General features: G+C 42.3%; 1 protein-coding gene across 1 annotated transcript in view; it reads left to right on the plus strand.

Moving 5' to 3' along the window:
* SLC28A3 (solute carrier family 28 member 3) overlaps positions 1–12,353 on the plus strand; it is a 61,765-nt gene that overhangs the window by 22,572 nt on the left and 26,840 nt on the right. Inside the window, exons 2-5 of the mRNA XM_008994435.5 lie at positions 1,206–1,304; positions 4,619–4,704; positions 8,615–8,706; positions 11,211–11,400. Of these exons, the coding sequence (XP_008992683.1) occupies positions 1,206–1,304; positions 4,619–4,704; positions 8,615–8,706; positions 11,211–11,400 (467 nt within the window). The remainder of the gene's footprint in view (positions 1–1,205; positions 1,305–4,618; positions 4,705–8,614; positions 8,707–11,210; positions 11,401–12,353) is intronic.

Genomic DNA, 12,353 nt, shown 5'->3' on the forward strand with positions numbered 1-12,353 from the left:
AAGGAAGTACGGCACAGTACTTTGATGCATGAGTCATGTGTGCTGTAAGTTTTTTTCACGTTTATTCATTCTTGTGTTTCAGTAAGTGGAAAAATGCAATACAACTTGGAATTGCAATATTTGCTGGATTCCTGGGGCCAAAGATCTAAAGTTAAAATCAAAGTCATATACTTGGTCTTTAAAGACACAGTTATAGCCCTTGGGCTAACAGAAGGCATTTCCTAACCCTATTTATCCGTTACCTCACTCTAGAAAAGGGCACGTTGGAATGAGATGGGAGAAATATTAGATACCCTAAAAAAGATACAAGAGACAGAAAACAGGTCAGGTGTTTGTCGCTTCTGGAAACAGCAGCTGAGGGGTCAGGACAAGAGCAAACCTCATTCAGTTCCTAAAAGTAAAATCAAGACAGCCCCACCCACAAAAAAAGGGCATTTTTCTCATGATCATTACTACCGGAGATTGCTTTAAACAAATAAAACACATTTTAAAATTTCATGAACCTAACATCTGAGAATAAAGTTATCCAGAGTATGGTTTACCACATTTTATTTCATTTTATAAGTTGAAAATCTGTGTCATGTGATAGAAAGGAAAGTGGAAACCTGCCCCTGGTCCCAGCTCTGCCTATTGGAAAGTTATCTGGCCTAGATGAGGGCAATTGTCTTCATTCCTCTCTCTTCCTCTGGACCACCTTCGTATCAGAACAAAACAAAGCAAAAGTCATCCGTTTCTTTTCTTTTTTCTTTTTCTTTCTTTCTTTTTATTTTTTTCTGAGATAGAGTCTTGATCTGTCACCCAGGCTGGAGTGCAGTGGCAAGATCTCAGCTCACTGCAACCTCTGCCTCTGGGACTCAAGCAAGTCTCCCACATTAGCCTCCCAAGTAGCTGGAATTAAAGGCACACACCACCAAGCCCAGCTAATCTTTGTATTTTTAGTAAACATGGGTTTTTGCCCAGGCTGGTTTTCCCTCCCACTTCAGCCTCCCATAATGCTGGGATTACAGGAGAGAACCACTATGTCCATTCGATCATCTGTTTCTTTACGAACTCAGGATTTATCAGCTGTTTGTTGAATCAGATGCTTCTCCTGAACACCCGATCTTTGCCTCTCTCATCCTCCAAATTTCTCTAGGTATTACTCATGGAAGAACATCCATCTCTTGGTTCTAACTTTAATTTTGCAATCTACACTTTTTTCTTAGAATGAAGAAAATTTTCTTGAGAATGAGAATACATCAGGAAACAACAACTCGATAAGAAGCGGAGCTGCGCAAAGAGGCGAGCACACAAACACCAAACAGGTACGGCAGGACTGTGGTGTGTGACTCCAGTGCCATGGCAACCGCGGTGCAGCAGGCACCTGAGAACAGTGGGCACAGAAAGCATGGGAACAGATTAAGTGGTAATGAAAGTGTGTGGGCACAGTGGTAAAGAAAACACGCATGCCCAAACAGAGAGGTTTTGTTTTTATCCACCTGTCCTCAGAGTTCCCTAACGGGAAAAGCATACCCAGGTTTTCGCTGACACTTCACTATTAGGAGTTTCAAGCTTCATTTCAAGGAAAAAGGCATTGGATTAGACAAAACCACCTGAATTTTAAGGTAAATGATAGAAACAAGAGGAACGCTCTAATATGGTGCTAAAACTGTGTCTATCATGCCCTAGAATTCCTTAGTAGCTTTACACTGGTCTGAGGGACTCCTGCTTAATTTCACTTATCTGCTGAATTCTGGACAGGAGTTTATTTAAAGATGGCTTCCTGTTGCTAACAAGGTAAACAAATTACCCATGTAGGTCATCCCTTAAAAAGTAATTCAGGGCAGTGTGCGGGTGGCTCACGCCTGTAATCCCAGCACTTTGGGAGGCCAAAGCAGGTGGATCACTTAAAGTCAGGAGTTCGAGACCAGCCTGGCCAACATGGTGAAACCCCATCTCTACTAAAATACAAAAATTAGCTGGATGTGATGTTGGTCATTTGTAATCACAGCTACTCTGGAGGCTGAGGCAGGAGAATCCCTTGAACCCAGGAGGCAGAGGTTGCAGTGAGCCGAGATCACGTCACTGCACTCCAGCCTGGGAGACAGAGCGAGACTCTTTCTCTCTCTCTCTCTCTCTCACACACACACACACACACACAAAGTAATTTGGGGTGCCCACTAGTGTGTCATTTTGTGAGGTAAAAAAATCACTTTTTAAAGTAGAAAATTTGAAACAGTTATTGTAGCAAAATTTGGAAGACCAAAAAAGGCTCATAATTCAAGAAAAAGAGTCAGTGCTGAACATCTTGGAACACAGCTTTTTTTAATGCAAACATACGCCCACGGGCATATGTCATCTGTATTGGAATCATACCATGCATAGTACAGTGTTTGGTAACTGTCTATTTCGCTTAATTGATTACAAAAAATGCTCACTAAATATTCTTCAACAAACAAAAAAGAAAACAATGCTTATGTCCACATAAAAACCTACACATGGATGTTTAGAGCAGCTTTATTTGTAATTGCCAACACTTGGAAGCAACCAAAATTCAGTAGGTGAATGAATAAATAAACTGTGGTACATCCAGACATGCAGTGTCTTCCAGCACTAAAAAGAAATGAACTCTCAAGCCATGAAAAGACACAAAGGAACCTTAACTACGCATTACTAGGTGAAAGAAGGCAATCTAAAATGGCTATGTACTGTGTGATCCCAACTACACGACATTCTGGGAAATGCAAAACTATGGAGACAGCCAATAGTCAGGGCTTCCCAGGCACTGGGGGAGGTAGGGACAAATAAGAAGACTTTTAGAGCCGTGAAACTAGTGTGCCTGATACTACAATGGTGGACACATGTTATCGTACAAGTGTCCAAACCCATAGAATGTACAAGACCAGGAGCGAGTCTCACTGCAGATTTTGGGTGATGATGATGTCCATGTAGGCTCATCCATCGTAGCAAATGTACTTCTCTGGGTTCATTTGATAGTGGGGAAGGTGAGGGTGGGTAGACAATACATGATAAATCTCTATACTTTCAGCTCCATTTGGCTGTGAACTTAAACTGCTCTTTTAAAAATGTTTTTAAAATACTTTTTCAAAAAACAAAAATTTTAATATTTTACAATTATAAACGGGGATGTGAAGGCTGAGGAGTAGCTACTGGATTTGATAGCAATGGGCCTTGAGTGACCTTGGCAGGACCCATTCAGGAGAAGCTCAGTCACAGTGGGTAGAGACGTGGGCAGGATGTGAGGAAGTGACTTCCAAAGAGTAAATACAACTCTCTCCAGTGGCCTGGCTGTGAAAGGAAGGAGCGGGGCAGAGGTCCCATGACTGTGGGAGCCAAGTTGTTGTTTTTAAAAGGTGAGAAAAAATTGAAAAATAAAAGACAACAATAGTAATGTCAGACATCCCATAGATAGCAGGTCACTTGGGGTACTTTCACTGCAAGAAAATAATAATGATAATCATTTAAATCAAATAGTTACCAAACATTGACTATTGGCTAATCTGGGAATTAGATAGAAATAAATGAATAAGACTCATCCCCAGCCCCTCCTCAGTAGCTGCAGCTTGGACTCAGCTGGTCTCTCTTCCAATTATCCTCTCGCCTTCCTAGTTCCTGGGGTCCAGCCCAGAAAAGGAAGGTCATCTGAATAAGAAGAACAATGGAGTTTGGCCTTGAGCAATTATAGGATTTTTGAGAGTTTTTTCAGCTCAGACACACACTGATGATTAACGTCTGTGATTTCTGTTAAAGAGCATCAAAAGCCGCCCTGGGTATGACAGAAGACAAATGCTGCGATTTGACATTATGCCTCTTAGAGCACACTCAAACTGCTCCGCCCGCATCTATTTCCTCCCCTGCCTGCTTCTGTACCATTGGTTACAAGAGCCAGGCTTACTATTTGAGACATTATTAAAGACTGGAGACAGGTAGGAAATCCTCTGCCATCCTGGAAATAGGATGGGTCATGGATATTTGAGAACTCGAACTGTACCTAGAAAGATTGTCCATGAAAAAATGGGACAGAGATATTCCACACTCAATTATTTAGAGCAAGGGCTAGCTGAGTACGTGAAATAGACCCCTTTAGCCCAACTGATAAAAGGATCCTCATTCCCAAGGTGGATTTATTGGCTCTTGAAGGTACCAGGCTAGTGTTCATATCCACAGACCAAGCCTTGGGCTGCCAGGGGATTAAATCCAGATTTGGTTTCAGTCCTTTGGAAACCGGGGCTGGCCGAGTACTAAGGGAGATTTATGCAGCTTCTGGTATTAACTTCATTTAGCACTTGGCTGAAAACAGAGCTGGGGTTGAATAATTACAGGAGAGAGAGGAGCAAAAAGCACAAATAAGAGCCTGTTCCCTTAAGAAAAGGAGAAAATACCAACCGCTCCTTTGGAAAGAAAGGAAGAGATTCAATGTGATCCTCGGATTTTTTGTGTGAGATTGTAAGAGGGGGAGAAAAATGACTGTGCAGTAGAAAATAGGAGCCATTTTCTTGTATAATAATTTTAAAGGACCTATTGGAAGTTCTTTGCTAGAGTTCTGAGCAGTGAAACCAGGGTCCATTATGCCCAAGATGCTCATTATTCCATCTCTGCTCCAATGTTTTATTTCCAGGGCGAGGAACAGGTCACAGTTGAACCGGATTCTCCAAGAAACAAAGAAGACATGGAGGATGATGACGAGGAGATGCAGCCAAAAGGGTACAGTCTTTAAAACAGGGAAATAACCAGGCCTACCTCCCATTTGGTTTTATTACTTTGTTTTATCCCCATTTGAATTTTTTTTTTTTTTTAAACAGAGTCGCACTTTGTCACCCAGGCTGGAGTGCAGTCACACCCTCTCAGCTCACTGCAACCTCCGCCTCCCAAGTTCAAGCGATTCTCCTGTTTCAGCCTCCCGAATAGCTGGGACTACAGGCAAGCGCCATCATGCCTGGGTAATTTTTGTATTTTTAGTAAAGGCAGGGTTTCACCATGTTGGCCAGGCTGGTCTTGAACTCCTGACCTCAAATGATCTACCCACCTCGGCCTCCCAAAGTGCTGGGATTACAGGCGTGAGCCACCATGCCGGGCCTCCCATTTGATTTTTAACATCTATTATTATTTATTAGAGATTGTCGCCACCACCCATCTTTCTACCCTCCCTACCCAACCCCCTTTCCAGAAAAACTAATGAAGCTCTAGGATGATCACTGTGGCCAATTCAAACTGCTGATGTTCTGGGAACCCAATATGCAGATTTAAATTCACCAGGATAGTCTTCTAATTAAAAGTATAAATTACCAACTAATTGCTCCAGTCCATACGAATGTAGTTAATTCATCTTCTCAATGTTCATCAATAGCAGCTGATTGCTCAAAATCAATGCACTTTAAATCCCAACACACTGTTGTTCTTACCTTGTAGCCTCAAAGTATTCCAAGTCCTTACAACTTCATAAGGTAGGAAACACGAGATTAGTACCTTTATGTTTTGGACCGGAAAAATGAACCTCAGAGAAATGACGCCCCCAAATCAGCCAGGAGAGGAAGAGAGCTAGGTCACAATTTCAGCTTCTGATTCCTAGCCCAGGATTGTCTGCTACTCTATCATAACAGTACAGTATTCATCCATCTTCTAAATTCCTATTTGAATTTTATTTGCATTCCTATGTCTCTGAGAAAATTTTTAATTTTTTTTTTTAGAAACAGGGGCTTGCTCTGTCACACAAGATGGAGTTCAGTGGTGCTAATTTTACATCTAGAAATAGATTTTAATTTTTTTTTTTTTTTTTTTTTGAGACGGAGTCGTGCTGTGTCACCCAGGCTGAAGTGCAGTGGTATGATCTCAGCTCACTACAGCCTCCACCTCCCAGGTTCAAGCGATTCTCCTGTCTCAGCCTCCCAAGTAGCTGGGATTATGGGCACACGCCACCATGCCCAGCTAATTTTTGTATTTTTAGTAGAGACAGGGTTTCACCATGTTAGCCAGGCTAGTCTCCAACTCCTGACCTCAGGTGATCCGCTTGCCTCAGCCTCCCAAAGTGCTGGGGTTACAGGTGTGAGCCACCATGCCCAATCAGAAATAGATTTTCATTTAAATGTAGAAATGTAAATCTATTCTGTCTAGCCTGGGCAGCAAAGCAAGACCCTGTTGTGAGTTCTGTCTAGCTTACTGCTGCCTCTACCTCCTGAGCGTGAATGATCCGCCCACCTCAGCCTTTCATGGGCTACGGGAGGAACTTTGTTTTTATGCATCAGAATATATATCTGGGGTTGGCCAGAATTAGGGTTGGGAGCTCTTGTCACATATACGTCATCCCAAGTATTTACCATATCAGAAACATAACAAAGTTGTATCCTTCATTTTACTTTATGAGTCTCTGACCCAGAGATACTGAGAAATTCTCTTGGGTGGTCAGAGGTGCTCAGGTTTCATTCATGTTAATGAGACTGAAACAGTCATCAGGAGGTTGGGAATTATTCAACCTAGATAACCAAATAACTGAGTGTCTACTTCCAGCTACTCTGCTTTATGCAGAAGTCAGATTGCCGTAATGGACTACACACATTCCCTGCAATTAAAGAATCTGAGTCAACCTACAGTATGTGGATGTGCCCTATTAAATGTCACCCTCTGCTGCTGCCACTTTAATGTATCTTCAGCTGAGAATAATACATCATTAGCTTTTCCCAAAGCAAAAAATGTCTTCACTACACTTTTATTCTAGAGCATTGCTTCTAATTCTCAGTACACATATTCACACACATACATAATGGTGAATGTTTCATGAAGTGATACCTATCATTCTTATGTATGAATGGTACACTATGATACTTTGATACTTTATTATTTCCTTTCTTTTTTTTTTTAAATTGAGACGGGGTGCTGTGGCACAATCACAGCTCACTGCAGCCTTCACCTCTGGGGCTCAAGTGATTTACTTTACAGCTGGGACCACAGGTTTGTGCCACCACACCCAGCTAATTTTTTTTTTTTTTTTTTTTTTTTTTGTAGAGACAAGTTCTCACTGTGTTTCCCAATCTGGTCTCAAAATCCTGGGCTCAAATAATCCTTCCATCTGGGCCTCTCAAAGTGCTGGGAGTACAGGCATGAGCCACCACACATGGCCTCCTTCTGTTTTAATAGTGGCTACTATGTGGACTTCATAACCCACTAATGAGGCCCCAACTCAGAGCTGTAAAATACTGTTGCACATAACCAATATGCACTCTCATTTCATTCATCTATCAATCAATACATATCTGTTAAACATCCTTAATATCCAAGGTTACATTCATTGTGCTGTATGGCTCACAGACATCTATTCTCCAGGATCCCTGGCCCCGGGAGATTGAGAAATTCTTTTGTGTGGTCAGAGGTACTCAGGATTCACTAAGGTTAATGGGTTGGGAATTATTCAGCCTAGGTAAAAAAATGACTGGCTATTAACCAAATAACCACTATTTCCTGCTACTGGAATGGGTAGGTAATGAGTTCATAACAAAACACAATAAAAGAAGACAGTAAGAATAAAGTTCAGAGGCATGTGTCTGTCTGAGGAGATGCAAGAGGACTTTTTAGAAGCCAAAAGCTTGAGCTGTCCCCCAAAGCTTGAGAGGTGGCTGACTTTGGAGGTACAGGCAAGACTGTTGGAAGGCGGGGAAGTGGAGGCACTGGCCAAGGGGAGTGCAGGTCTCCTAGCTCGGGACCACGTCCTTTGAAGTCCTGGAGTTTGGGAACCGCCTATATGGGATGAGAAATGGTCATTTTAGAAGTACTACCCCGTGGCCTGGAAAGGACAATGAGGAAATGTGCAAGAAGTTTCTTTTACCCAGATTCAAGTGGGAGAATGGGAGGTCTCCAAAGAAAGAGGCATCTACATGGGAAGAAGATCCCCAGAGAAGGAGAGGAGAGCCATGTGGCTATGACCCTGGCCTCCCAGCTCACTCCTGGGGGACTGCTCTGAAGACATGACCAGACCTACACTGGTCACACACTACCCACCCAACCCATAACAGAGCCCTGGATGGAAATAGACATTCTAGCAACTCCAGAGCTTTCTGAGAAAGCTGTGACAACCCTTTGGTTAGTAGCCCTAACATCCAGGAAATCCTACTTTGCATTTTAAACACGCCCATGAAGTCCGTCAGTCTTGGACCAACAGGGATGGTAAAGGCAGACAGAGCCACCAACTTGCTCAAACTTTGCCAAACCAAGAGAGATGACAGAGTTCCTTGGCTTTTTATTTTCTGACAATGAACACGTAATAACCATTGGTTAAAAGCTAGCAAAGGATCTTGTAGTGTGCCAGAAACACTCTCTTCCTGTGACTATTTCAGCTTTGGTTAGTTATCCATCTCCCCTGCTCTGTTCCCAGGAGCATGTTGTCTGTACCTTCCTAACCCCTCAGGGCTCGGCACACTTATTCAGTGATGGTGATCACCGAACGGTCATGGCTGACTCTAGTCTAAAATGAAATGAGTTTCCTACTTCTACTTTGTAAGACATATACCTCAGACATTTGTTTGTTTGCTTTCTTGGTTTACAAAGCCTAATCTAGCCTCAGCATGCAGTTTATTTCATGTTTTTGGTGTTCACTTCTCCCTGCCTTTTTGCTTTCGTGTTGCAGGTGTTTGGAAAGGAGGTATGACACAGTATGTGGTTTCTGTAGGAAACACAAAACGACTCTTCGACACATCATCTGGGGCATGTTATTAGCAGGTAAATAACCAAGAGGGATAGGGATACCACTGTCTTTTTTTCAGGGATTCCCCCAAATATTAACTTTATGTGAAAAGAGATTAAACCTTTCTCTTCCCCTGGACCTCACTAAATCTTCTAGGGAGGTGGAGAAGTCAGTCAAGAAGCCCTTTATAGGGGAAGCCTGTGCAAATCGTTTTCCTACCCCATTTAGGAGGCTGGAAGCTAATTGTTTTAGTCACTTACTCTCCGCATTCTTATAGCCTTTGTTACTGTCATGTGGATTTTAAGGGGTGCATTGATTCACATAAATTCAGAAAACACAAGTGAGTAATGCTTTATGTGAATACAACATGAGTAGCTTAGCACCGTCTAGTCCACTCCGTTTGCCTGAAGGCAGGACGAGAATGTCTCCTGTGTTTACTCCCTCCAGAACGAAGAGCTCCTTGGCTCACTTTACTTGCTTTTTCTTTTGTTTTTGTTTTGCTGTATTGTTATTTTTTTTCTTGAAGCTCAGCACACTGAACTCGGCCCATTTTAAAGGACATGCCTGTCTGTAAAATGTAAGCACCCCCATCCAAGCTCACAGACATCAATCCAAGGCTGCCGCACTGCCAGGGTCAGTGGTTTTGCTGATGCGCCAACAGTTGGAAAAGGAAAACAGTAGGGGTGGTGAACTTTATAAGTATTGGGCCAGACAGTATTTTAAGCCTTTCAGTATTTCAGACATAAGATCAAAACCATGCCACTCTGCCACTGTAGTAAAAAGCAACCATAAACGATGCATAAGTAGACAGGCGTGGCTGTATTCCAACACAACCTTATTTGTAGAACACACATACAGTCAACTGAAGAATCAATCACAAGGTTTATACATTTGGAAAGGAAAGTTTTATTTCTCATAAATGGTTGCAGCCTGCAAGGTGGCCATTCTGACAGGCTGGGAAGCATAGTCTCCAACAGAAGCCAGAAACAAGCACTTTGAGGGAGGGAAGAATAAGACAGGAATTTATGCTGAAAGGGTTGGCTAAGTATAAATATTCAATAAGCTATAGAAGGAGTCATGAATATTTGTGAAAGGAGACACATGCACATGGACAATTGAGATTCATGCCTCTCTGTGAATAACGTGTATAAAAAATAGTAGTGTTACCACGATCTAAGGGTGGAGTTTTCAGCCCTGTGAAGTCAAAAGGTAAAGTAAAGAACACAAAAACCCTCACTGTGCATCCTCCAAGGCTGGCCAGAAACATTCCATGGTCAGTTGTCTCTTATCAGGAAGAAATGCCCTGTGAAACTGGTGAGATGTCATGTCAAAACTCTAAAGAGGCTGGGCACGATGGCTCACAACTATAACCCCAGCACTTTTGGAGGCCGAGGTGGGTGGATCACCTGAGGTCAGGAGATCAAGACCATCCTGACCAACATGGTGAAACCCTGCCTCTACTAAAAATACATAATTCACTGGGCATGGTGGCACATGCCTGCAATCCCAGCTACTTGGGAGGCTGAGGCAGGAGAATCTCTTGAACTTGGGAGGCGGAGGTTGCAGTGAGCTGAGATCACACACATTGTACTCCATTCTGGGCAACAAGAGCAAAATTCTGTCTCAAACAAAGCAACAAAAATCTAAAGAAAGAAAAGGAGTCTGGTCAACACCTCAGATGGTTGGCTAAAGGTTTTAGAGAAGTGAGTCTTCCATTTCTTGTTTTCCAGAGCTGGTTTCTGCTAGTTCCTTAGGAAGGAATCCTGGTTAAAAGTTAATAAGTAAGGGGCATACTGAGGCACATCTGACCTCCCATCCTGTCATGGCTGGGAACTCAAGTTTTTCAGGTTTTTCTGGGATCCCCTTGGCCAGGATAGGGTCGGTTCGAAACACACAAATACAAATGTACTTGCCACCTACAAAAACAAGCGGCAGGCCAGGTTTAACCTGCAGACCATCTTTGCAGACCTTTAAGAATAGGAAACCTTACTCTTATCCTACAATCTGCTCTTCCAAAGCAGCCACCTTGGTAACTGCCCCTACCTCTTTTCCTAGGAGACTCTGTGTCACTTAGAGAAATGGTCTGTTGTTGGCAGGTGTATTTCTTCACTCAACTTTAGGCCAAATCTGAACTGCAAACCACAAGAATCAGTATCCCTTTGCCAGTGGCTGTTTCAACACTCGGCCTTTCTCTGATAGTACTCACCTGCCGAGACTGAATACCAGGAGTAAAAACGGACAGTACTGAGAGGCCCAATGATCAAGCACCAGGATTCAAGAATCCGAAAGTCTTGTAAGAATAAAAAGACCCAGCACCCTATCTTCTTAGCATTCATGTGAGAATTTTCAAGACTTGCTTTGAAAAATATCAAAATCCCCCATCAGAAAAGCCAGTAGCTATATCAAGAGCACTCCTGCATTCAGTGATGCCTTAATTAAACCTCCCCTCACCTGAGCCAGATCAAAGCTGGAGGCTGGAGACTGGAGGCGTGTCCCAGTGCTTAATGATGTTCAATGTCTGTTTTTGCTTCCTGGACAGGTTATCTGGTTATGGTGATTGTGGCCTGTGTGCTGAACTTTCACAGAGCCCTTCCTCTTTTTGTGATTACTGTGGTTGCCATCTTCTTCGTTGTCTGGGATCACCTGATGGCCAAATATGAACATCAAATTGATGAGATGCTGTCTCCTGGAAGAAAGTTTCTGAGCGGCCATTGGTTCTGGCTGAAGTGGTAAATGCAATTGGTTCTCTTATTTCAGTTAAGAGAGATAGTAGTCTTTTCCAACACCGTTTCAAAAATGCATTCTGAAATTGCTTCTTCATTTATGGGATATGGAAGCAGAAACACCTTAGGGAGTAATCTGTTACAATGTCTTCATTTTACAAACAGGAAATCAAAGCCTAGATGAGGCAATGACTCATTTGAAATGTGTCCAGATGTCCTCACAAACTGCCTTAATGTCAAGTATATTAAATGATAAAATGTTGTCCAAAAGATGTTGAGCATAAAACGTTCCATGTGCTATATTAGGGAGAGACACGTCCATGCCTACGTATCAGGAAGTAGTTAGAAATATAGAATAGACTGAAAGTGTTGTCATGGCAGGACGGCTTTCACTCTCCCTCTGACCTGTCAGTGGAAGGGCGCCATGATCAATCAGTAACATCTGTGCTGGCATAAGATAGGGAACAGCAGAAATGCCATCTAATCTCAGTACCTGTAAATAAAGAATTGGTTTATAAGTAAAAACTGATGGAGATTGCTGGTGATGTGTTTGCAAAGAGCTTTCATTTTTACCAACTTCTTTTCTTATACACGTTATATACATTCTCTTTACGATTTATTTATAAAATGAGGATCATAGAACATATTCAATCTTGAATTTGATTATAGTTCCTGTATGGTTGACCATTTATTTTACCTACAAAATCTTTGCTATTTTAAATGTTATGATGAACACAAATCTTTATACCTATTTATGATTTGTTTTTTTTTTTATTGATTTTTGAGAAGGAGTCTCATTTTTGTCACCCAGGCTGGAGGGCCACGGTGCAATTTCCTCTCACTGCATCCTGGCTCCCTGGTTCAAGCAATTCTCCTGCCTCAGCTTCTCAAATAGCTGGGACTACAGGTGCTCGCCACCATGCCCAGTTAATTTTTCTATTTTTAGTAGACAGTATTTC

The sequence above is a fragment of the Callithrix jacchus genome, chromosome 1 (assembly GCF_049354715.1).
Source record: "Callithrix jacchus isolate 240 chromosome 1, calJac240_pri, whole genome shotgun sequence".
Lineage (NCBI taxonomy): Eukaryota > Metazoa > Chordata > Mammalia > Primates > Cebidae > Callithrix > Callithrix jacchus.